At 42.7% G+C, this 27,307-nt stretch overlaps 3 protein-coding genes and 1 pseudogene across 3 annotated transcripts in view; 2 read left to right on the forward strand and 2 right to left on the reverse strand.

The window, feature by feature from the left end:
* LOC139468934 (sodium-dependent glucose transporter 1-like) overlaps positions 1-8,155 on the reverse strand; it is a 28,531-nt gene extending 20,376 nt beyond the window's left edge. The window contains exon 1 of the mRNA XM_071251084.1: positions 8,061-8,155. The gene's annotated coding sequence lies outside the window, so the exon portion shown is untranslated. The remainder of the gene's footprint in view (positions 1-8,060) is intronic.
* A 2,895-nt stretch (positions 8,156-11,050) lies between these two features.
* LOC139468954 (cardioacceleratory peptide receptor-like) lies at positions 11,051-12,049 on the forward strand. Its single transcript, XM_071251100.1, has one exon. The coding sequence runs from the start codon at positions 11,051-11,053 to the stop codon at positions 12,047-12,049; it is 999 nt and encodes a 332-aa protein (XP_071107201.1).
* Positions 12,050-20,855: 8,806 nt separating this feature from the next.
* LOC139457595 (cardioacceleratory peptide receptor-like) lies at positions 20,856-21,884 on the forward strand. The gene has a single exon (XM_071238960.1). It carries the CDS (start codon positions 20,856-20,858, stop codon positions 21,882-21,884), a length of 1,029 nt encoding a protein of 342 aa, XP_071095061.1.
* A 1,491-nt stretch (positions 21,885-23,375) lies between these two features.
* On the reverse strand, positions 23,376-25,459 carry LOC139468963 (uncharacterized; annotated as a pseudogene).
* Positions 25,460-27,307: the final 1,848 nt, after the last annotated feature.

Here is a 27,307-nt window from a genome sequence, read left to right on the forward strand (position 1 = left end):
GGGCCACCCTTGCCCCCTGTATGAAAGTGACATGGACATTGAACATGGGTATGTTATTACCCTTGTCACTCAGTGTTACACTACGAGTGTTGTAGTGGACAGTATGCATATAATTGAAGTGAACTATATTGTTGTCATCTTCTCGAGGCAAGGGAGTGGACTTTTACAGTCAGTTAACTCCCTTACTTCTGGAAGATAAATTATTGTACACCAATGTACTTCTAATTTCTGATACATGTAACTCAGAAGGAATACTCACATGGAGTTGTATACTCTGTATATCAGTATGTTTTGATGCAATGTTAACAATGTACATAACCTAGGGGACCTTCATGATATTAAGAAAAGATATGTAGCTTTTGTCGTTCACAAAAAAAAGAAAAAGAAATGGACGTATGTAACACTACTAAGTGTTGCATTGAAAGGAGGGGATGGCTGACATGTATTTAGAACATCACTGTTTCATTTGTATGATTTGTCCAGCGAATAACTACACCAAGGGACATTACAAGTCACAGGCCATCCCTGATACCTGGCCAATGGTCTGTAAGAGGTTAATTACCTAGGTTACGTTGTAGCTGCAAAAATACACTTTTCACGCATCATGGTCAAGTAATTGCTACACTGACTACTTGTTGTACAAGAGCCATGTTTGCTCGGTAAAGTATAAAATACACTGCCTATTGACCATGGTCAAGTAGTTCATACACTACTTCAAATATTTCTACACTCAACTATGTTAAAAAGAATATGGTATGTTCTCAATGAGGTTCTAACACATGACCTTGGTTAGTCAGGGGATAACTGACGACGCATGACCCCCAAGAGACAGTGCAGCCCTAGGGTAGATATTGGCAGAGGAGTGAGGAGTTGTCGTATTCCCTCACGTTGGAATGGTTGTCCTCTGCCTCCTGTACCAGGATTGTGGCTTATCATTTCATGTCTTTGTAAATTCTGCAACAATAAAAGTCTTCGTCGCCCAAAGTGAAATGATCCTCTAATGTCTCATTTTCTCTAAACCCGTGGAGATCAGGTCTTCAGCAACCCATGCTTGCTGTTTGTCGTAAGAGGCGACTAATGTGATTGGGTGGTCAGGCTCGCTGACTTGGTTGAAGCATGTCATCGATCCTTATTGCGTGGATCGATGCTCATGATATCAGACACTGGATTGTCTGGTCCAGACTCGATTATTTACAGACCGCCGTCATACAGCTGGAATATTTCTCTTCGTGGGTAACGAGCGTTGTGTCACAGTTAGCCCAACGGACTACACCGACAAAAGAGCAGATTTGGAAGATACTAGTTCAAACTGTATTTGCCGAAGATTACGGGGACGCGAGTTCAAGTCTAACATGTCGGAATTGCAGTTCTAGGTTTGAGACGACCCCTTTAGTGAACTTCTGCAGGTTCAAGGCAACGTTTTTATTAGTAGCGGAATATCCCTTACAAGAACCCCGATATTCCTTGTTTAATACAGCATCAGCGACAGGAACATACTCAGCGAGAACTTCCCTAGCCGAAACAGATGTTGCAGATGCGGTGGTGAGTATACCTCAGATGAGCTTGCTGTATGTGCCGTTACTGGCAAAAAATAGGAAAAAACAAATCTGCAGTTCTGTCAGGGATCCACACCAGTATGTAGCAATTAGGGCTGAACGTGACAAACCTTTACAATCTGAAGCTAACTTTTAACCCTACTCAGGGAACATCTTCAAAACCACCTGCATTAATCAACCTTGCTAAATAATCCAGTGATTGATATCATGAGCATCGATCTACCCAATTGAGATACAATGACGTGCATCAACCAAGTCGGCGAGACCGACCACCCGATCCCGCTAGTCGCCTCTTACGACACTGTTCATACATGTTTCATATATGTTCATAAATGAAAATCAAGACAATTGCGACAAACGTTACAATACAACGTACAGGAATTTCACCTTACTTTTCATCTGGTGAAGAATGTTCTTGTCGCACTGATGTAGATTTCCACCATCGAATCCGCCGACACAGACTATATTAAACAGCGCCTTGATGTTATTCTACAGTATATGAGGTCACACGGAGCAGCTTGATGTCACCATGACAGAACTAGGAAAATTCCTGTTTTTCAACTACGAGATGACGTATGGCTCTCCTTTACTGTAGGCGCTGTCGACAGGTGTCCAACGTTAAATAAGACACTTCATGGCCCTTGTTACATTTGTGATGAAGTACCTCATTTTACCTACATGCTGCGTCATTGTTTGAGCCAAGACATTAAACCTGGCCCACAAACTGTGTTTCGTAAGTGTTACTCTCAGGATCTCCGTACTTGTGTATAGAAGAAGTAATTCAAAGCTAAACTAGCTGTCTTTTTCAGTTTTAACAAAATCAGTAAACGCGCTGTTGTGTCACTTGCTATCACTGCATTGTCTGGTCTCGGTTGTTTACATGCAGCCGTCGTATGGCATGTAGCGTAAGGCAACAATAACTTACTTTTTATGCAAACTGAGTTGCGGGTGCTACCGGTAGAGCAGGACATGCTTACCCATTTTCTGGAACACCTGGTGTCAGCACTCATTTCCAGTGTTCTATTCGATTGTCATCACCATTTTGATTTTTACGCCACGTATGGAATCTATTAAATCGATATTATTCTCTTGGGCTGACGTTTTGCATTTACAGACAATCAGATCCAAACGCAACAACCGGACACGTCTACCCTTGATGCAGACATGGCACCTCCACCCTCACAACAAATTGCTCCCGAGCCGACAGAACAGACAAGTGAACAGTCGCAAAAGTGAGCGGGTGAGTTGGGTTTAACGCCGCTTTTAACAGTATTCCAGTTATATCACGGCGTGTCAGCTTACTGTGGGAGGAAAGCCCGAAGTGATGCAGGTCTCAGACGTTTACCACTTCGATGAAACGCACGAGCACGGGTATGGTGCTGACAAACCTGGAAACATAATCGGGTCGAACCGGGATTCGAACCCACAATCATAGGTTTCTGGCGTACTCAAGGGATGCAACTCTGCACAGCGAATCAGGACGCCTTAGACGTCTGGGCCACCCGTGCCCCCCAGTCGGAAAAGAAACAGTTTGTTTTAGAAGATGATGACGTTTACATAATAAAACGCACCCTGGCGGACAAGACAGTCCGTGGAGTTAAGTAAAACACGATACACTGGACATTGATCAGATACTGTACATGAAGCTACCTTGTAACGAGAATCAAACCTCTCTGATTAGCGATGACATGGTGAAGCAAATCGTGACGAAAAAGAGAAAGCTTTGGAAATAGAAACATTTACCAATTCACAAGTTTTATTCAGAATACTTATCAGTTTATAACGCTGCGGAATACGGGTTCGAGATGCGCACTCAAATATTGATTTCTTGCAGGTGTATTTTACAGTATGTTGCAGGTTTTACTATCATACGAAGTTAGCAAAAGCTGGCGTACTCAAGGTGATTGCATATGCTTTAGGACCGATGAAGATCCGGGGTAGAATAGAATTTAGCAACCCATGATTGCCGTAAGAGGCGACTAACGGGATCGGGTGGTCAGGCTCGCTGACTTGGTTGATGAGTATCCCAATTGCGTGGTTCGAGGCTCATGATGTCAATCACTAGATTGTCTGGTCCAGACTCGACTATTTACAGACCGCCGTCATATAAGCTGGAATATTGCCGAGTGCGGCGTCAAACAACAAACAAATAAATAAACAAATACATAAATAAAGTATATGCATAAGATACGGATGTATTACATAACTGAAAAGTCAGAAGGTCTCTTGTTGAAAGCGTTTAAATACTAGATACGCTTGCATATATGTAATTATGAAATACGGAGGCTTAACATAGCTGAAAAATCAGAAAGTCTATTGTTAAAACTCAGATCTTACAAGCGAATACTTAAACTACTCACAGTGACGTTGGAGACGGATTCTGGATGTGAGTGAAATTACTAAGCACCCCAAAACTCCTGACGCGACGGTTGCGTGACACATCATTTTAAAGTTAATTCTCCAGACATATTTACTTAACAAGGGACGTGACTTCTTAAACGTGTCTAAACCCAGAATAAGACTATTAGAGAGCTGATGTGTCATAAGACATCACAATGCCCTTGCAACATGTACAGATGTCACGTGCTATGATCTACGAGACGTCTTGACGAACGCAAAAGAGAAATACATAGTTTTACTATGATGCAACACTGCTGTTGCTGCACTTGATTATGAGCCAGGAATTAACTGACCAGTCTGAAAGGTCATTAAAACACTTGAAACTGACGTAGCTATAGGTCATATGCAACTTTCCAGAGAAACTGCCCTGTCTATTGGATCAACTGACTGTATGGGTACTGTCAACAGGATAGGCTCACTATGTTGGTCCTCTCTATTGGATCAGCTCACTGTCTTGGTCCTGTCTACAGGATTAGTTCACTGTGTGGGCCCCGTCTATTCGATGAGCTCACTGTATGGGTACTGTTTACAGGATCAGCTCACTGTATGGGTCCTGTCTATTGGATCAACTGACTGTATGGGTCCTGTCTATTGGATCAACTGACTGTATGGGTCCTGTCTATTGGATCAGCTGACTGTATGGGTTTTGTCTACAGGATCAGCTGACTGTATGGGCCCTGTCTCTTGGATCATCTCACTGTGTGGGTCCTGTATACAGGATCAGCTGACTGTATGGGTCCTGTCTATTGAATCAACTCACTGCATGTGTCATTGTCTACAGGAACTGCTCACTGTGTGGGTCCTGTCTATTAGATCAGCTCACTGCATGGGTCCTGTCTATTGGATCAGCTCACTGTGTGGTCCTGTCTACAGAATCAGCTAACTATATGGGTCCTGTCTATTGAATCAACTCACTGTATGGGTCCTGTCTACAGGATCAGCTCACTGTGGGGTCCCGTCTATTGGATCAGCTCACTGTGTGGTCATGTCTACAGGATCAGCGGACTGTGTTAGTCCTCTCCATTTGATCAGCTGACTATGTTGGTAATGTCTATTGGATCAGCTCACTGTATGTGTCCTGTCTACAGGAACAGCTCACTGTGTGCTTCCTGTCTATTGGACCAGCTCACTGCATGGGTCCTGTCTATTGGATCAGTTCACTGTGTGGTCCTGTCTACAGGATCAGCTGACTATATGGGTCCTGTCTATTGCATCAACTCACTGTATGTGTCCTGTCTACAGGAACAGCTTACTGTATGGGTCCTGTCTATTGGATCAGCTGACTATATGGGTTCTGCCTATTGAATCAACTCACTGTAAGGGTCCTGTATATAGGATCAGCCGACTGTATGGGTCCTGTCTACAGGATCAGCTGACTATGTGGGCCCTGTCTACAGGGTCAGCTTACTGTATGGGGCCTGTCTACAGGATAAGCTCACTGTATGGGTACTGTCAACAGGATAGGCTCACGATTTTGGTCCTGTCCATTGGATCAGCTCACTGTCTTGGTCCTGTCTACAGGATTAGTTCACTGTGTGGGCCCCATCTATTCGATGAGCTCACTGTATGGGTACTGTCTACAGTATCAGCTCACCGTATGGGTCCTGTCTTCAGGATCAGCTGACTATGTTGGTCCTCTCTATTTGATCAGCTCACTAAGTTGGTCCTGTCTATTGGATCAGTTTACTGTCTTGGTCCTGTCTACAGGATCATCTGGCTATGTAGGTCCTGCCTATTGGATCAGCTCAATATGTGGTCCTGTTTATTGGATCAGCTCACTGTCTTCGTCCTAGGTACAGGATCAGCTCACGGTATGGGTCCTGTGTACAGGATCAGCTGACTATGTTGGTCCTGTCTACAAGATCAGCTGACTATGTGGTTCCTGTCTATTGAATCAACTCACTGTATGTGTCCTGTCTACAGGAACAGCTCACTGTGTGGGTCCTTTCTTTTGGATCAGCTCACTGTGTGGTCCTGTCTACAGAATCAGCTGACAATATGGGTTCTGTCTATTGAATCAACTCACTGTATGGGTTCCGTCTACAGGATCAGCTCATTGTATAGGTCCTGTCTACAGGATCAGCCCACTCTATGGGTCCCGTCTATTGGATCAGCTCACTGCGTGGTCCTGTCTACAGGATCAGCTGACTAGGTGGGTCCTCTCCATTGGATCAGCTGACTATGTGGGTCCTGTCCATTGAATCAACTCACTGTGTGGGTCCTGTCTATTGGATCAGTTGTGTGGGTCCCGTCTACAGGATCAGCTGACTGTGTGGGTTCTGGGTTTTGAAACAGCTGGCTGTATTTGTTTGTTTGTTGTTTAACGCCGTAATATTCCAGCTATATGACGACGGTCTTTAAATAATGGAATTCACCTAGGGCCTGTATCACATTGGAATACCTACCCACTCTGAACTGACACGCTGTGAGTTGACTGATATAACTCTACATATGGGGAACGTATGTATCTTTCCCTTTTTCGGGAACAAGATGAGTGGAACATGTATGGCTACATGCAGCGATGTTGTTGGCAGTAGACTGAAATTATTGTGTCATCACACCTGACGTTGGAACAGTTTTACTATTAATTAAGGTAACAACAGGTGGGCGTGGTCGCTGGCAGTGAAGGAGAACACCACACCTTCCAATCATCGCCCAGTAAATGCGCTTATACTCTTTCACCTCATTGTGAATATCAATACCTTGTTTACACATTGTGTAACGGTGATTTTACAGGACTTCATTGCATTAAACTCTCAAGACATGGGACGTCGTATCAGCCTGTCACTAATAGCATTAATCTTTTTTAAGAATCGGTTTTGTCCTTTCGTACATTTGAAAGAAGGTACATACGAGTATTTCCGTTAATTCTACCGACTATACAAACTCAATGCTCCGCACAAAAAGAAACGCATGGGACATACATGAGTGAGTGAGTGAGTTGTGTTTAACGCCGCTTTTAACAGTATTCTAGTTGTATTAGCTTAATGTCAGCTTAATGTCAGCTTAATGTGGGAGGAAAGTCCGAAGTGATGCAGGTCTCAGACCTTTACCACTTCGGTGAAACCTACGAGCACGGGCATGGTGCTGACAAACCTAGAAACATTATCCGGCGAACCGGGATTCGAACCCACAATCATAGGTTTCTGGCGTGCCCGGGGGACGCAACTCTGCACAGCGAATCGGGGCGCCTTAGACGACTGGGCCCCCCGGGCCTCTGTCTCTGTTGCCCAAACGTTGTCCGCCAGTAACTGTTCAGCTTTGAACACATGCGATGGCTAACTGAAGTCGTCGTCGGAAGATTGGAAGCGGGAGAATCGCAACGGCATTCCATTTGTTGACTCTTTGAAATTGGGTGTGAAAGATTGTTGTTGTTTGTTGTTTGTTTTTTAACGCCAAACTCAGCAATGTGACGGCAGTCTGTATATAATCGTATCTGGACCAGATAATCCAGTGACTGATGACATGTGAATCGATCCACGTAATTGGAATAGGCTGACATGCATCAACCATGTCAGCGAGCTTGGCTACCCGATCCCGTTTGTCGCCTCTTACGGCAAGCAAGAGTTGCTGAAGACCTATTCTAACAAGGATCTTCACGGGGCTAATGACGTTCAATGTGCCCCAGACACAATCTGTTGACTTGGCACCGGTACCAACAGCAAGGTACATCAAGAGATCGTCCCAGTGATCTTCGACAGCAACCATACATTGCACACATTTCCCAGCGTGTGATCTGTACTCTCATGTTGTTAATGGGTAGTACTATATAAAATAATCAAACCAGTTTTTTTCTGAAAAGAAATCCATATATACCTCGTATAGTAGGGATATAATGTTATCTTTTATTGCAGTCGGTGTGTGTTGTAATATCGGGAAGACAAATTTTAATTAAAATATACTATTCTAATTCATTGTGTCCCGTGACATTGTTTGAATATTATACACATCTGTGTCAACAATAATTCCCTCGCTGTCAACATTAATATGATAAATATAAAATTGACGATTGGGCACACACGTCCAACCGTGAAGTCTATATAGTCCATATACACGGATCGTGTTGTCGAAGATACACTTGTTAGAAACAGTGTGTATACTTACATCATGTTGTCAACGTGTCATACTCAACTTGAATACCCACCAACGACCCGGGAACCAAAACTAGTGCAAGGGCATTCAGTGACAATGAGATTGCTTTAGTCTTGGGACGATCTTGAGACGGTGTTGGTGTAATCACTCGCACCTTGCGAGCCCACGCAGCGTGGTATCCCACCAAGCTTCGCGACCATCTGGCACAGTTGCACGATAAATTCAAGAAAAAAAATGCAAGTCCTGAGATTAATGCATCGAGCAAATAGGTAGAGTGGTGTTTCCATACAGGAAATTAAAGTGGCCTTTCAACATGAATGTTTAACTAAATCCCTTCAAATATATTCCCCTTTAATATTCTGTAGCTGTTATGGTATAATAATTGTTTCCTTTCATAATAACCTTATATAATCATAACTTACTTTACATACACACAAAAGTACTTACTTTAGTGGGTTAGTCTTGTGGTTAAAGGATCAGGGGGTTGGTCTGTTTTGAAACCCCCGGTTAAACAGCAGGGGCTTTGTCATGTTTAGGACCTACTTTTTCCAACATAAACATGTGGTCAATTATATTTTGTAAATAAATATATAAAGATAAGGAAGTGTTGTTTTTGGACACTGTTTGAAAGAAAAGGGCGCATCGTGTTTATTCCTACAATGCAGTGCAAATATAACAAATAATTAATTAAAAACAGAAGCTTCATTATATTAGAAGAGAATATAAAACGTCAAGGAGAAACGTCAGGGAATAACCAGTCTCGATTATCCGACCAAACAGAACCCATTGGTCGTACAAGGCAAAATAGAGGTGAAACACCAGTGTGCCGTTGTACAAAACAACCTTAGCACTACGACAGTCGCATGTCTATGTTAAGGTTGGGAGTTACGATCACCTTAGCGCTAAGATCGCTTTGTACAACGGCACCCAGGTGTTCGCGAAAAGGGAAAGTATGACCTGCCCAACCGGTAGCACCCGCCACTCCACCTCCTCCGCGTTGTATAACAGCGTGGTGCAACTATACTCGCCGTTTCACTTTACGTCCAGTAATGATAGCATAAAAGATAGACACAATTTTACTTACTTACTTACTCGCACACGGGCACGACCAAGCCATTCAATGTGTTTCCGAAAAAGGGGAAAAAGTTGTTTGGCAATCCAGTAGGGGTGTTTTAGTGGTTGCTTATATAGAATTTTGGAAATTTTGAGATTTGGAAAAAATGACAAGAGGGTTTGGGGGGCGAACAGTTTTATGGATAACAACTTCTTTAATACTGTGAAAAGCGACGTTTCGGTATAGATCCCACCAGCCTACCATGAACTCATCAAACAATAATCACTTATCCTGTTTATTGGCTTCATGACCCTAATGGCTTCCAGCTATGTGTTTTCTGTCCATCGTGTTTTGACAGCATCATCCCTTTGTTGTCACACCTACCAATGTTATCCCACTCATGTATGCTATTGTTGTTACTGTTAATCCTCTACTGTTAATCCTCCACCTATATATATATTCTGCACTATGTCCCTCATTCAGTCTTGCTTGACAACGGTATAAGGATCTATACCGAAACGTCGCTTTTCACAGTATTAAAGAAGTTGTTATCCATAAAATTGTGTCTGTCTTGTCATCCGTCAAATTATAAGTAATGCCTATCATACAATTTAACATAGCATAAAAGGCTGAATTCACATGCCCGTGTGTCTCTTGTGACCTACTCCTGACTGACTCTTGAGACAAGGTGACATGCGGGTTAATTCTGAATCTAAGGTTCACTCCATCGAAACCTTGTTGCCCTGGTCCAGGGGGTGCAATAAAGCAGAAACAGATATATAACGCGAAACCCCATACATTCATTCTTGTCTTGTGTTTGTTTCGGTCGGTCAAATTTCGCGAAAGGTCGTTCTGGCGTGACCCGTAATGGGATGTCCTCAGATCTTTGTTTAGCGATAGCGAGAACTAAGATCTGATTTTAATTAGATTGCTACAAGCTTCACTTTGATTACATTCTGTTGCATATAGTGTCAACTGAGTTATCATCGTATAATCTAACTTGCATTTGTCAGGTTGTCATCGCAAGCTTTTGGCGCAAGGTGTCTCGGTTGAAGGAGAGGAGCCTCGTCCTATAATAGAGGCACGTCAAGCAGGACACCTTGTCTTGTACAAGCTCTCAGTGAACATCACAAAGTTGACCCATCGATGTCAGACAGCCTTGACTACATCCATTATCACATGCAGAATCAGAAGGTCGTATTGATATTGTAAAATATTTGGTTGATGCAACTGTCTCCATCAGTGCTGCCTATGCATACATGCAAAGTATCAGCACTACTCGTCACCTCAGTGCTGCATCATATGGCCACTGGACTAACACTGAAGTTTCGAACATGTATGGAACAACTCCACTTCATACGGCAGAGAGAGGGGGGTACTCTGATGACGAAGGAGATTTTAAGAAACAAACGGCGATGTCGATGATGATCATGATACTGATGTGGTGAAAATATTCCTAAAATAGTATCGTAACATTGCTGGTTTAATTATTTGCACAGGACCCAAAGAGTTTAAAACTGACGTCAACACATGTCCTGGACGTATTAGAAAATGTAAGCTATGATCAAATATTACAACAAAATCATGTCGACGAAACCATACCTCTGGTTCATATATTGTAGTAATATGGGGAATCGAATCCGTGCTTTCAATTTGCGCCGACGAGCCAACGCTTGAATATCAATGCTAAGCCGAACATAATATTTCTTGATGTTAATGTTCCGTTGAGCAATACACTGCACCGCAATGGTCTGCATGGAAGCTGTTCACTGTCAATGACTCATTCATCGTATACACTATATCCGGCTGCTTTCAACTGCTTCCGATTACTTAGATCCTGTGTCTAGCTTACATCAACGCCGGGGACACTTTCACTCTACAGTGAGCGCGATCAGTTGTGCATTCAAGGAGGAGAGTTGCAACGTTTACCTGCAAAGCAGTGGTCAAGATGGCTTGTGGGAACAGAACGTTGAATATGACAACCAGCGACTTGGCGTTATTACATATACCCACAGTGTTGTTCCTTCTCCTCATCCTGGTGCTTGGATTGTTTGGAAACTTATTTATTCTGTACATATACACTCGGAAATTAAAAATGAACATTTTTGGATATTTCGTAAAGCTTATAGCTGTATTTGATTTGGCTGGAACGGCCGTTGCTGTGCCGACAACCCTGGTGTTTCTGCTTACCACCTCCCCCGGGTACCTAGATGCCGGAAACATGTGTCAGGTGATGACGTTCACGAAGCACTTTAATGCTGCTAATTCGGGATTGATATTCGTCATCATCGCATCTCAAAGATACAGAAAAATATGTAAACCTCACCAACGTCAGATGTCAGATAGCCTTGTGAAAAAACTTTGCATATCTTCAATTTGTGTTTCTACACTGATGGGCATACCAATTGTGTTCTTTCAGGGACACACACCTATATGTATTGAATGGGGAGCCCAAGTCGTCCAGATTCCCATATGTGATTTCGTCTCCAATGAGAAAGGAAGTGTTCCATCGATCCTGTATGCAATCTGGGTTGGCGTTGAACTGATAGGAATCACGACAACCCTTACCGTCCTGTACACATTTATAGCCAAAGCATTGTGGATGCACAACAAGAACAGGGCATCAAGTTTTGAGCCTAATAGCAATGGACCCTCAACGAGGGACAAGACAAGGACGGCAACTGTCACCTTCTTTGTTCTGACAGTCGTTTATCTTGTGTCAGGAGCACCTATGATTGCCTTGACCGTGTATTTCTGTTTCGTCCGCGTGGATATGCATTCGTTTTGGTCCTATTCAAAGTTAATTGCTCTGGATCTTGGTGCCAACTTGTTGTATCTGAACTATGCAATTAATCCGTTTGTGTACAGTCTCACGTCCTCGTTGTTCAGAAGAGAATGCAGACGTGTGTTTGGAAGTTCAGTGCCTAAGAGGAGCACTGTCTTATGACCATCTTACAGCAATTTAACGACCCGTCGTAGATGGTTTTCAGTTTGTTTTAAGTAGATTTCTCCTCGAACTGGTGTCGCTGATATGTGTAGCAACGTTGCGGTTTCTTTCTTTTCAAAACTGTTATCAGTCAAACATGTGTACAGTTAATTTCCATAGCCTTATTTCGAAGAAAGTAAAATGTAGTGTTTCAGTGTTTGATTTTTGTTTTGTAATTAATATTTAAACTTTTGATCTTGGTGTGCATGCTACTTGGTTTAGTGCCTACTAATTCACTGCCAACTTTATGAAAACATTGGGGTCAAGATTGGGGTGCTGCTGGACTGTTATTTGAATGGCAAACACGTGACTGAGGTGAGAATGTACAAATACTGTTTTAATTATACCATAGACCGGTAATGAGTGAGTGAGTATGGTGTTACGCCACTATTAGCAATATTCCAGCAATATCACCGCGGGGGACACCAGAAATAGGCTTCAACTATTGTACCCATGTGGAGAATCGAACCCGGGTCTTCGGCGTGACGAGCGAATGCTTAACCATGAGGCTACCCCGCCGCCTTAGACCGGTAATGAAGATATCAAAAAGCGACAAACCATTTCCATAATCATAAGAAATCTCCACAGAGTCCCTGCGATTCCCACTGTGTTATAAGCACAGTGATGACACCAGGTGTTCGCGAACAGGCGTGCGTGTCCTGCCACACCGGTGGCCCCCGTCACCCGTCACAAACACATACCTAGGATTGACATGACATAGTTATCTTTTAATATACATGATTCCGAGTTCAATGTTACATTTCCATCTTTGGACCACCTCGAAATATAAGAAATACGTTGTAGCAAAACAATGTGAAAAAAAGTATGGTCAAATAAGGGCATAGTTTACACCGTCATGGACTATCTATTGGTCTACTAAGGAATATCGGGGAGCTCAGGTGGCTCTAAGGCGCCTGCAGTTAATGTTAATTTAACGTTTAATTTCGTTACCAAGTCGTTCCAGGATCAACAGCATACTCGAACGGTCAACGACATTCATCCGCGCGGTGTGCGTGAGTGCGTGTTTAACGCAGCACTCAGCAATAGTCCAGCTACATGACGGTGACCTGAAAATAATCGCTTCTGGACTAGGCAATCCAGTGATTGATGTTGTGAATAACCACCTAGGCCGTCGGAGTACGATGACACGCCATCAACCAGTCACCGAGCCAATTCCCACCAGGATTCCCCACGGGCTTGTATCACATTGGACGTTCCTCTAACAATATGCTTATATAACTGAAATACTGTTGGAATCGGCATTAAACGCTAATTACTCACACACTCAATGGTGATGACGAGCACCAATCTAATTGCACATAAGTGACAGATGATAGCATTGCTTCCGGCACGGAAGTGTCTCGCCTCCCTCCGATATCCACACTTCCGTGTATTATATATCCTTAAACAGAAAAAAACTACCAGCCGATTTAATATAAGAAAATACAGGGGGCAACCAACCAAAGTGAAGGGATTTTATATGTATACATTTAGGCGAAGGCATATGTATGTGTACGGTTGAAAGACGATTGATTTGGCTTCCTCTTGGTGGTGGTAGCGGTGGTGGTAGTTGTGGTGATGGACGGGGTAGTGGTGTTGGTGTTAGTGGTGGTGATGGTGTTGGTGGTAGTGGTGGTGATGGTGTTGGTGGTAGCGGTGATGGTGGTGGTGGTGGTGGTAGTAGTAGTGGTGGTGGTGGTACTGGTAAATGTGGTATTGGTGGTAGCTTAGTGGTAGTAGTGGTGGCGGTGGTAGTTCTAGCGATGATGGTGGTGGTGGTAGTTCTAGCGGTGATGGTGGTAGTGGTGGTAGTGGTGGTGGTGGTGGTAGTAGTGGTGGTGGTGGTGGTAGTAGTGGTGGTGGTGGTAGTAGTAGTGGTGGTGGTGGTGGTGGTAGTAGTGGCAGTAGTGGTGGTAGTGGTGATGGTAGTAGTGGTGTTAGTTCTGTTGCTAGTAGTTTTAGTAGTAGTGGTGGTGGTACTAGTGGTGGTAGTTCTAGTGGTGGTGATGGTAGTGGTGATGGTGGTAGTGGTATTAGTGGTGGTAGTTCTAGTGGTGGTGATGGTAGTGGTGATGGTGGTAGTGGTATTAGTGGTGGTAGTTCTAGTGGTGGTGATGGTGGTGACTGTGCACGACGAGACTGACATCTCAACAGGTAATCTGTAAAATATCGAATATCTGATGTCTTTATATAGCCAGCAGGTGAAGAGTGTATTCATACAGAACGGTCATGGTTTAAGTATATCCAGTGACTAGGTGTTCTCGCCACTCGCCCAAACCTAAGATTAATGTACCATCGGGAATACAGACGTAATTGTATAAGTATGTTCATGTCAACATTTACCTTGCTTGAGAAACACTTTGTAAATACAAAACATTAAAACCAAATGAAAAACGACAAATACTTAACGAAAATATACCAGTGTCCAGTAACAGCATGCGTGATCGTGGGTTACAACCCGGACGTCTAAAAGCTGCGTCACTTCGGACTTTCTTCCGACATGAAGCTAACACGACAAGATATAACTGCAATACTCACTCACCCACTCTTTGTATCAGCCTCCATTTCATCTCTGAGGGTCCTGGCGGAAGCCGACATATCAACACACTACCAATCAATATATTTAATATGAATATCATTATACGTCAGACAAGGAGTGAGGGCAGGGTCTTCGACATTTGATTGGTACATACAGGTATACATGAATTACAGTAGCGTATCTACATATGCATTCAACATAACGTTAGTGACATGTGTAACTGAGGGAGGCGTGGGTTTACATCCTCGCTGGTTGATCCGTTTGTGATCGGTCAAGGTCGCTGATTTCCGTGTCATTAACTTGCCTTGACGTATTCCATTCGTCACCACTCGCCCCTTTTCATAACCTGCAGCTATTCGGCTTGTCCCGGAATAACACGAGTTGGTCACGAATTCGTGACCAACTCGTGTTATTCCAGGACAATAGCTTCTCGTGACCCTCTCGTGGAAATTTCTGCGACTGGGTTCCGCCTAAGCGCAAACGGGCATAGTTAATCGAATTGTCAACTCGTTGCGTAATGATTCACGTATATATCCACACGACATTCAGCGATAGACGGAGTGTCTTCTTGCGGGTTACGGAAAGGGGCGAGTGGTGACGATTGGCCTCGACGCTCGTCTTCACTTGCCAATAGACGGCACTGGAAAATAGCCACGTGTACACGCGTTCCAGAATGTCATGAGTTGTCACGTATTCTTGGCAATTGATAGTTTGTCCTTGCATTTTCACACTTGCAGTGAAGACCCAAAGTTTAGTATGTACAATGTTAACTTTACAATGGTGCATTGAGCGGTCTCAAGAGTGGTTGTCTGGTAGGGATGGGGGAGAAGAAAGAGACGATGAAGGTGGGTTTGCTGTCCTTCAAAGTGAAGACCATGAGCTTAATTCTTACCGGTTTTATTGCACTTCACTAAATATGTAGGCTTCCAATATGTTCCATTTGGTATGTTCTACGCCAGCTATGTCCATGGTTCGTTTATTACTATTAAAGTCATATGTCAGTGAGGTCACATTAGGGTCATCATTTGAAAATTCGTCAGGCGGGGATGGCCTACGTGACATGAGGCGCCGCAAGTCTCTGTGCGGAGTTGTTTCCCTTAGCGATGCCCGGAATGTTGTGTTAAGCCGCAGATATATGCAGCAATGCAGAGCTGCGTCCCTTAGGCGTGCCAGAAACCTATGATAGGGGGTTCAAATCCCAAACTAGTAGTAGTAGTAGTTAAGGGGGGGGGGGGGCATGACAAGAGTCGTAAACAGTTCATGTGTTCAACATCTGTGTTGATTTAGAAACATACAGCAAGTTTGTAACTGCTCTTGTGTAATGTTAGGTTATATAATATGAAGTAATCTTTCAATTTCTGACATCTGAAAGCCAACAGAGTTCATCCGTACAGGAAGATCAAAGTTGAAGTATTTCCTGCGACCAAGCCTTCACGTCGCTAACTCAAACCACACATCAGTGTACCAACGGGAATACCAGTTGAAGGACGAGTCTCCATTTGTTAGTTTTGCCAAGATACAATGTACACTTTGTCAATACACAGCACTTCATCCGAAAATAAGAGGAATCGAGGTGATAAAACTGACACGCCGCGATATAACTGGAATACTGTTAAAAGCGGCGTTAAACCCAACTCAGTCACTCACTCACTCTTAAACCTGCATCGCTTCGGGCTTTCCACCCACATTAAGCTGACACGCCGCGATATAACTGGAATACTGTTAAAAGTGGCGTTAAATCCAACTCACTCACCCTTTGAAAGGGTCTTGACGGTCTACCAATCCATTTAACTTATGCTGAGCACAAGAGGCGACCAAATGGATCGAGTGGTCAGGCTTGGCTGATTTCGTGTCATCGTACTCCGACGGTATGGATCGTTTCTCACACTATCGATCACTGGATTCTCTGGTCGTGACTCGACTATTTACCAGCTTCCGTGTTATAGCTGAATATTGCTGAGAGCTGCGTTAAGAAGGCAAAAGCCAAATCAATATGTTTGGAAATTCAACAAATATACACCTGTCTGTATTATCTCCAACTCAACTCAGGGTAAAATAATGATCACGTTTTCGAGGCTCAGACATTAAGAGCCTCAAGATCAGCTTGACACGATACACGTACCAGTGATTGTTGGCAGATTGCGAGCCCAGGGCCTTCCATTTGTTATCGGTATGTATTCGTATGCATATGTCGCAGTAGGCTTATCAACATACGCTTTCAACCTAACATTTGTGCCATGTGTGCATGTATCTTGGTTGGACGTGGACTTACATGCACTATATCCTCGTCATCTGACCCATTTGTGATCGGCCAAGCTCGTCGGTTTCCGCGAGAATTCGATTACATGTCACTCTCCCCGAAATGAGTCATTTTCGCTGATCTTGTATCTGTTGCCTGGTGATTATAAATATTTACGTTGCTCGGATTTCCCCGATGAGGTCACGCCCATATCGGAATGAGTGAGTGAGTTGGGTTTAACACCGCTTTTAACAGTATTCCAGTTATATCACGGCGTGTCAGCTTAATGTAGGAGGAAAGCCCGAAGTGATGCAGGTCCCGCTATCATAGCTTTCCGGCGTGCAAGTCTGCACAGCGAATCGACGACTGGGCCACCCACTTTTACTGGATTACAGTTTTTTTACGAACTGAAAGACGGAGTGCATCAAGTTTGAGTTTCTTCCCACATCTTTTTCTGTCACTGCTTCATGACATGCATTTTAGTTCACCTGACAGAATGTACGAGCTCATGCTTCATCTGTCGTCCCTCGTAAACATCGCCTCCTCAGAAAACTCAGGACCAATGTAGCTGAAACTTCACACGCTTGTTTCCACATATGATGACACCCCAAAAAGGTTAGAATCCGATTTTCAATATGGCCGCCACAGTTAGAAAATGTGTAGATAGTTATGGGGCTTAACGCATTTGTTCCGTCTTTTGCGATATTTTAGTTTGCTCTAGCTGAAACTTCTTATGGATTTTAGTCAGCAGTCAGTGGTTCGATCCCCAGGCGCGCAATACCAAAAGATGGTACTTGTTGTTACCATGCATGGGGCTCGGCATTACGTCAAACGTTCAACTCCGTATCAAACAAGGAATTGTCGGTCTGGATTCAGTATGTTGTGTCTGTGTGATGTATCCAGGTAAAACTGCGGTATGGTATCTCAGTGGTCATCATTGTTTGTTTGTTTGTTTGTAATTTAACGCCGCACTCAGCAATATTCCAGCTATATGACGGCGGTCTGTAAATAATCGAGTCTGGACCAGACAATCCAGTGACTGACGTTTTGAGCATCGATCCACGCAATTGGGATACGATGACATGCATCAACCAAGTCAGCGAGCCTGAACACCCGATCCCGTTAGTCGCCTTTTACGACAAGCAAAGTCGCCTTTTACTGAAGTTGCTGAAGACCTATTCTACCCCGGATCTTCACGGGTTTCAGTGGTCATTAAACAAATCAGCATAATTTCGAACTTGTACAAGCAGCAATGCACAAACATAACATACACGCATGCGCATGCACGTTGCTATACAATTATCTTCAACGCGATATAAACTCCATTCCATCTTGCCTCACCTCAAATTGTGATTAAATGTGATAAATCTGTAGTCAGAGTTGTGTGCCATTTTAAACTCTGACCCTTTTTTGAGCTTCACACTTCGGCCATGCTCCAAAATTGCCAGAAAATACATGTCATCACACTGTTAACGTTATCTCGTCAGAAACTTGAGACGAATTTCCTGAAATTTGACATACTTGTTCCCACCAATGATGACATCCCAATTTGTCAGCCATATTGAAAAACCTATACTTGGCCGTTACTGAATGTTGCGTCAATCTCGGTATCACGTCACAGGCTACCGTGACTGGGTAGAAAGGTTCAGAACAGTTAAACATTCCAAACATTGTTTGGAAAAGATTTATCTGCTCACGAAATGTGCATTTGGTGTTTTTTACCAAAGTATAATTTATTCAATGTAAAAAACTCCTCCTTCCTGAGACAAGTATATGTTTTGAAGCGTTGACTAAAATTATTCTGTCTCAAACATAAATTATGTTTGTTTGTTTGTTTCTTTGCACTCAGCAATATCCCAGCTAAATGACGGCGGTCTGTAAATAATCGAATTCGGACCAGACAATCGAGTCATTGGCATTATGAGTTAACGACATTATCATTTGATCCATGAAGGCTTGGACACGCCGTGGGGGGCAACTACTTGGTACCTTACAAAGACCACTGTGATCGACAATACTTGGATTGGGCACCGTCTGGAAGAATCTCAGCTGTGACGGACTGACTGTGTACCATCCTCTAATGCACCCGAACGTCATGCCAAACTTACAACCTCTGTGGATTCAGTGTACTTAACGCTTTGTATTAGGTGGTCACAATTTCACATTTTTGAGGCTGCTGTATTAACAAACAATAACGTAAAACTTTACACTGTATCATTCTCAATTTAATACAAGCATGAAAAACTAACCGACATTGTTTTCCATCGTAGCTCATCAGTCAGTGTTGTTACGTGTCGATTCCCAAATTGAAACAATATGTTAACCCAGAAATCTGTACGTAAAAGAGTTTGGCATGAAACCAACAAACAACCAACAAGTGGTATACACTCAACAAATGTATCACACAATTCACTAGGTACTGCAACTATACTCAACAACAAAAGTTCCTGTGACACCAATATTTTAGTGTATTTTTCATACAAGTGAAGTTTGGTTTTCAATATTGTAGTACACTATTGGAATCAAGTCACAAAAACGCAACTGCTACAGAAAAGCATGCATTCTATGCAAAAGTTGACTTTTATGCAAGCCCTACGCATTTCACTACCCAAGAATTGGTATAAAAACATGTGCGTTAACGGGATTCCATATGCATTGTTTCAAGAAGCATCCCTGGCCTTCGACGAATATCTTCACAAACCGTACGTCGTCGCCTCAAATGTGCAGGAATTGTCGCCAGAAGACCCGCCAGGTGTCCCATTTTGTCAGGAAACCACCGTCAAGCACGTCTACAGAGGTGCAGACAGAGTCTACGCTGCACGGCCATGCAGTGGGGACAAGTTCTATTCACTGACGAGTCTCGTTTTCACCTCAGCCACAGCGATGGATTGATTCGGGTGTACCGACGTCCAGGTGAACGTTACGTCAATCATTGTGTCGTGGAAGAAGATCGGTTCGGGGGCGGCAGCATAATGGCATGGGGTGGAATTACAGCAAGACAGAGGACCCGTTTGATAGTGGAAGAGGGGAGCTGGTCTCGATGTAACGAAATGTGAGAGGAAATGTGTGAAAAATGCGAGAGGCACGTTCTTGTCCCCTTATAGATGGTCTTATAGATGGTCTAACTAGCTCCATCTCAGTCACACTAGCATCTAAATATAGTAACTTCCCCCCACTGCTTTCATAAAAGAGTACTACATTCCCGACACCTAATCATTGTCCAAATGCAAAACAATGAGCTTCCAGCGCATCTCTACAGAAACAATATAATACACTTACAATCGTTATTTGACAATAACATACACTACCATGTAACAATGTATGAAATGACTGTCTGTCGTCCGCCATTCAATAACATTTTCTCTCATTACTAATGGATTCATTTAACATAGATACAGATGTTAAAACACATGTACAGATGCAGATTTGTTCATATAAAGTGACTGCTGGTGATATTTCTGAAATAAATGATACAATACTGCCGAAACTGTCCAAACATGCCTTTAATGGTCAAGACGTCTGTATTACTATGGTTGCTGTAAAAAAAACTTATAAAAACAATTTCCATAATCCTAATTATGAAATCTCTTCAAGGTTGTTGGAAGTAAGTAATGATCAAGACGTCAGTTTTTCGTGCGAACTAATTGCAGAACAATGTGATAACTTAAAGATACAAAGATAGATTCACTACGAAACGAGTGTTACAAGTCATATTACTTTCCGAATGCAATGACACACACGTTTCCTTGATTCAAGTCAACACGTGCAGGTCCTGTCTCCAGTGGGAAATGACAGGGCGTTATATACACAAAAGTCGTTATATATGACACATAGTCCTAACAGTGAAGGGTCAGTCCAGTATCCGCCAGCCCCACATCCTGCTAACAGTGTACAGCGAGCTCAGTACGCTGGTCCAACATACCACTGTACAGACAGTGTGCGACTACAGACGTTCTTCTTATTTCCTCGAAACAACAGCACTCTTCAAGATGACATGCCAGAACAGATCAATTACTCTCACAACCACGGAACGGTTTATATTCGACGCTCCGACGATGGTGTTCATGCTCCTCATTCTGGTGGTTGGAATATTTGGAAACATATTGGTGTTGTATATATACACTCGGAAAATACGAATACATATTTTTGGATTCTTTGTTAAACTTTTGGCTGTTTTTGACCTGGTTTCTACAGTGGTTGCTGTCCCAACTACGCTGATTTTCCGACTTACCTCCCCTGATTATAATGATGCCGGACATTTGTGCCAAGTGATGTCATTCGTGAAGCACTTTAACACTCTTAATTCGGGATTAATGTTCATCATCATTGCAGTTCAAAGATACAAGAAAGTATGCCAACCAAACAAATCGCAGATGTCAGAAATACTTGCGAAAAAATTGTGCCTAACTTCTGTCTGTGTTTCTGCAATGGCGAGCATGCCAATCATTTTTGTCACAAGTGAAACGATGACGTGTATTGAGAGGGGAAACGACTTTGTTCTCGTGCCCATTTGTGATTTTACCTCTGATACGAAACGGAGCCTTCCGTCGATCATGTATGCAACCTGGGTTGGAGTTGAACTTGTAGGAATCACTACAACTCTTACTGTCTTGTATCGTGCTATTGTCAAAGCACTTAGAGCTCACATCAGGGATACTGCCGCCAGTATTCGCCCCACACCGAATTCTAGCAGAGATGTAGCCAGGACAGCTACTATCACCTTCTTTGTTCTTACTTTGGTGTTTCTAATCTCGTCAGCGCCAGTGGTTGTTCTGACTATATATTTCAGTTTGGTTAAATTCGACATTCATTGGTCCCATGCACAGTTCGGAGCCTGTGATCTGGCTGAGAACTTGCTATTCCTCAACTGTGCCATCAATCCATTCGTATACAGCTCCACTTCATCTGTGTTCAGAAGGGAACTTAAGCATGTTCTCTGTCTCTTGAAATCTGGAGAGCAAACGTCCTCAACTCAGGAATCTCAGCTTCAAAGTCGACACATCATTCCAGCAACATAAATAACATTCATCGCCCTTTATTGACTTGTACCATCTGTTCCCGTGTTCAGGTGAACACTTGTATGTGTTCGTGGCGGTTGCCACAGGATACGGGTTGACAGGATACGCTCAACTTTTCGCGAACACCTGGTATCGTCAAGAATTCATGATGATATGTTAACACATGTCTTGGAGATTTCTTACAAACATGGAAATTGTATGGCTGCTTTTATACAATCTCATTAAAATCAGACCTTAGTTCTCGCTTCCGCTAAACAAAGATCTGAATACATGCCATTAGAGGTCACGTCAGAACGACCTTTCATCCGACTAATCAGAGCGTCGCTTACCAGATTATGAAAGCGACAGTCGGGATGTGATTTCTAATCAAGCAGCCTCGAAAACTTTAACACGGAGCATTCCGAACGATACTTACGGGTTTAACGACTGAATCCATACAATCTAGACCATCTATTAGCCATTCCAGAATGTTCTTTTGTTCAGGTTTTAAATTTGTAATCGAGAATTTGTCAAAATACGTTTCGAAGCGTAGTCGCCTATTTGAAATTAGTGCCGTAAAGCACGAGAAAGCTCTCTTCTGATTGGTCAATCCATTGGTCGGTCAAAGTTCGCGCAAGGTCAGTCTGACGTGACCCGTAATGGGATGTCCTCAGATCTTTGTTTAGCGGTAGCGAGAACTAAGATCTGATTTTAATGAGATTGGCTTTTATCGGACGTCCTGTAAATGTTAGATAAGATGACGACCCTGTTCCACAAAGCAATCTCAACAGAACGACGATCGTAAGCCTATGTGAAAGTAGTTCGTTGTCATGCTTTGCAATAAACGTTTATTTTCTTTGTTGGCAAGTGCTTAGCATGTTGTATTTTGTTTTGTTTATCTTTTTGTATCAGTGCTTAAGGTACTATTTCAACTGCAATATTTGTTTTGGTTAGTAACGTCGTGTGTAGTCATCTGTAATGCGAGGTTTTGGTACCTAGGGTGTGAAATGGGGTCGTACTATACTTGCGGTCAACCCGGCACTGACGTTGGACATTGCAACTTCACATTTCGTCCTATATAACTATTACCAAAACAAGTTTTGCAAATGTGTACCAACGTTATCTGATTTTCTTATTTTATGATATATATTACCTGCAACTGAAGTTTAACTGAGCCTCGCCTCGCCTCGATCTCGGTAGCCTAGCCAGCTAAAACGTGACTAAATGTCACTAATCTTAAAACAAAGTTACGTGAACTTTCATGACAGTTGGGTGGACGCAGTCATTTTGCTTACACTCCAATAGTTTGAGTATGGGTACTAAATCGTCCCATAGTCTTCCTTGAAAGGTTCCCCTCCCATAGTTAAACAAGAGCGGTCGCCCTCCCATAGTACAGCATGATTTTTGCAAAATTATTTTGTGATACATGCTCGGGAGAAGATACAGGAAATGTGTCTTATACTCTTCACTAACTTCAACAAAATATAACAAGATTATGTCACTGTTGACCCAACGTTTATTCTCAGAATGTTAGGGACAAAACAACGCCATCCCTAAGAACCAATTTAAGATCACGTTCATTCCTCGAAGCTGTGTCATCATTTGTCTCTTTGGTACTGGTCAAAGTTGATGCAGTTGATGCCGTTGACGTAGATCTGATTACTGTCGACTCAGTTGGGAATGCAGGTTTACTTGATTTCCTCTGAATGATGTTGTCAACACGGGCTTCCATCTCCGCAGATGTCCTCTACGTTTAAATAATAAATTAATGCATTTCGGTTATGGAAATGGCCTGGTTTGTTTAATCCGTGTAATGAACGATATTCATCCATATTTGGCCCCATCCAAAACATTTTCCTTTCATTAACGACCATCCCTTATACTTAAGTGAGTGAGTGCGTATGGTTTTACGCCGCTTTTAGCAATATTCCAGCAATATCACGGCGGGAGACACCAGAAATGGGCTTCACACATTGTACCCATGTCGGGAATCGAACCCGGGCCTTCGGCGTGACGAGCGAACGATTTAACCACTAGACTATCCGACCGCCCCCCTTATACTTATACTAAATACTAGATTTTTCATTGTCATGTTTTAGATGTCACACATATACGAAAAAGTTGTTTTTTTCAAAGTGACCCCCACACAACTGAGCTTTCCGTTCGATCACTTGAGAGCGTATTAGTAACATTAGTAGTATTTTGCGGACAAGCATATACTACAAACCAGCGCAAATGTATCAACAAACCATACCTTGTAGCTTCGTATTGCCACAGACTTGTGCCCTGTCCTCTCAGCGATAAGCTGTTCGTCTAGGCCAGAGTCATACAGACGTGTTGCAGTGGTGGCCCTTAAGGAGTGGTTGGAATAAAAACCACTAAAACCTGCCACTTTACACAGTCTTCCGATAGTGCCTCTTAAAGGATGTAATCCAATCGGAATGTCAGCATACCATGTATTTTCTCTCACAAATTTCAAGGGCCTCAAGTAAAATGTCAGCATACCATGTATTTTCTCTCACAAATTTCAAGGGCCTCAAGTAAAATGCGGTGCATTTTCCGTCTTTAGGTCTGAAAATAACATAAATAAATAATTTATATACACACATGTAGTTTCAATGTCTAAACACGATCGAGTAAAAGTCAGTAATGACAATGCCCCGCGCACGGGGGCGTGAAGTTCATTTTGTTAACGTCATTAAACTTAATGACGTCCCAATATAGTATGACATCATAGTGAAATATTGTTCACGTTTACCATCGATGCTGAAATATGTATTGCTTCAACTTTGTTAAGTCACATGTACACCATTGGGATCAAATATAATTGGTTGGTCATGCCACTTTCAGCTATATTTCAGTTATATCGTGGCGGCCTATTAATAAATGTAAACGGGAAAAAATATAGAGCAGTTCTCTACCAGACAGCCATGGGCTGACGACATGAGCAACGATCTACGAAGGCTCGATCGACAACAACCAGAACACATTACATGACCACTTCCCCCACTCCTATTATGTAGCCTTTTAGGACAGTCAGGGTATACCGAGGACCCATTCTACCCCGGAAATTGCGTCACAAAATGGTAATGAAGTCATAATAATAGGTGACGTGTTATGAACACTTGAGTTGAAAATTCCAAGACAGTTAAATCAACTTCCAATATACTCTTAAAAATTACTTCACTGATATCACTGATATACTGTCAAGTTCATTGATAACTTACCTGAGTGACATGTACTTTTCATAAAGCCGAACAAGGCACCTCTCTGGACGCATTTCGTTCATACTGTCGATGTTTTAAGCCACCTCTGTTTGTTTTGGACACATCTTCCATGTATTTTAGACCTTTCAACCCATCAGCACCTACTGTTATTTCGAACTGTGAATTCGGGCCCGTTCTAAGATATCGGTGCTCATCACCAGCCCTCAGAGCACAATTGAGGCCAATTAAATACACCATTGTATCTAATAGCTGTTGGGGGGTACCCTCCCCCAGCATCCCCTTCTCCCACAACATGTCTTCCTGGTCCACACTGATCACTTCAGCCTGACTTTTCACTATCCCGATTCCCTGTCTTGCCAAATATTTCATTCTCGCATCTAGCACGGACCTTAATCCTTGAAACATCGGAGATTCGAAAAAATTCAGTTGACTGCCGTTTCTTCTGATATAATATTGTAGGGACGAGACAATTTCATAAAGAGTATTTCCGCGATATTCCTCGCCCTTCTGATTTCTGACCTCAATCATAAAAAACATCAATGTTTTATTTAACTCCCTTTCCTCCTGAGCCAGTGACACAATGTCAGGGCTCAATACCATGTCCTCTGTTCTGCCCCTCTTACGCCGTTCCTTCACCCACCCTTGATACAAGCGAACTCCCCACATACTCTTGTTTTCAGTATTTGATGAGTATGCTGAATCACACAACTTCTTAATGTCAATATCAGATGTTGGCTTGGCAAACCTTGCTGAACTTGAATCTACGCTTTGTTCAGAAGCGCCAGTGATTGGGGTATTTCCGATGAAGTTAATAGCGAGCGAGTGTTACAAGGTAGCATATCAAGAAGGTTAGATTCAATTGCTTGGCTTGCTTTGTACAGATCAGTGTCGGAACCTGAGGAAAACCCTTCGAGATCAATCAACTCACATTTACCAACATCAAAGTTTAGAAGTTCATATGAATCCAAATTTAGTAAAGTTTCAAAATCTGAAATAACGCCCACCTCAAAAGTGTTCGTGAAACTATTTTGTGTGACAAATACATCGTTGTCGGAATCATTCGCACTCATGCTGACAACCCTGCCGAGTCGAACGTCGTTCATCGAAAATCGAAAAATATCATGTTGCATGTGCAGTTATACAGACCACACTCCCATAGTTTTGCACGTTTATTGGTGTGTTTTAGCGACTTGGTTTGTCATGACCATGTACAACTAGAACACACCTCCGTTAGTTTGGCACATGAATATCACTTGAAGATTAGTTTGAGGCATCAACTTGATCGAACTTTGTTTTAAGTAGGAGAAAGTCCTCAATCTCGCCATTGTTTTCGCACGTGAAACTTGTTCTCGGCCTAACGGCCTCGAACAAGCTTCACGTGCGAAAATAATGGCGAGATTGAGGACATTCTCCTATACAGACAGTTGAAAGCCGGAAGTAAGGAGGGGACGAACCCAAATTCGAGGGCATTTTCAGCGGAAAAAAGTTACTGTGCTTCATATAAAGTGATGAAAATGTTATGTTATTGACAGTTTCGATACGATATTTGGTCATTCGTCTGATCAATGTTATATCCTAAAATATCACATTGACAAAACCCATACCTGGTTACAGGAGACAGATAAACACCTCTCAATTAACATCAAGAGTTTGCCACTAACGTGGCTATATCCCCCGCCCCTGTTGCAGAATTTATGACATAATTAAATCTAAACAAACCCTAACCTTTTTTAACCGAGGTGGAACTTGTCATGGAAACTGTTAAAAAAGAAGAGTTTGGAACCTAAGTCCATCTTGTTGCCATGGGAACGTAAAAAAAAAAAAATTAAAAAAATTTCTTAATAGTAAAAGTTACCAGTTCAGCATGTACCTGACAGACCTGCAAAGTTTGATGAAAAAATATTGAACGGTTTATGAGTTATGCTCCGGAAACGAACCCTACCCTCACAGAACCTAAGTCCATCTTGTCGCGATGGAAACGTAAAAAATAAAAATTTCTAACATTTTTAAATAGCAAAAGGCACTGGTTCAGCATGTACCTGACAGACCTGCAAAGTTTCACGAAAAAATATTGAACGGTTTATGAGTTTATGCTCAGGAAACGAAACGTGACGGGCGGACGGACGGACGGACAGAGCCTGTTTCTATATCCCCCGCCAACTTTGTTGGGCGGGGGATAAAAACGATATTGAGTGTAACCACCATTTGCATTGATAC

The sequence above is a fragment of the Haliotis cracherodii genome, unplaced genomic scaffold (genome assembly GCF_022045235.1).
Source record: "Haliotis cracherodii isolate W230 unplaced genomic scaffold, xgHalCrac1.p SCAF_1, whole genome shotgun sequence".
NCBI lineage: Eukaryota > Metazoa > Mollusca > Gastropoda > Lepetellida > Haliotidae > Haliotis > Haliotis cracherodii.

Bases quoted from the DNA above. Each gene is read 5' to 3' on its own strand.
- LOC139468954 (XM_071251100.1), top strand. From the start codon at position 11,051: ATGGCTTGTGGGAACAGAACGTTGAATATGACAACCAGCGACTTGGCG.
- LOC139457595 (XM_071238960.1), top strand. From the start codon at position 20,856: ATGACATGCCAGAACAGATCAATTACTCTCACAACCACGGAACGGTTT.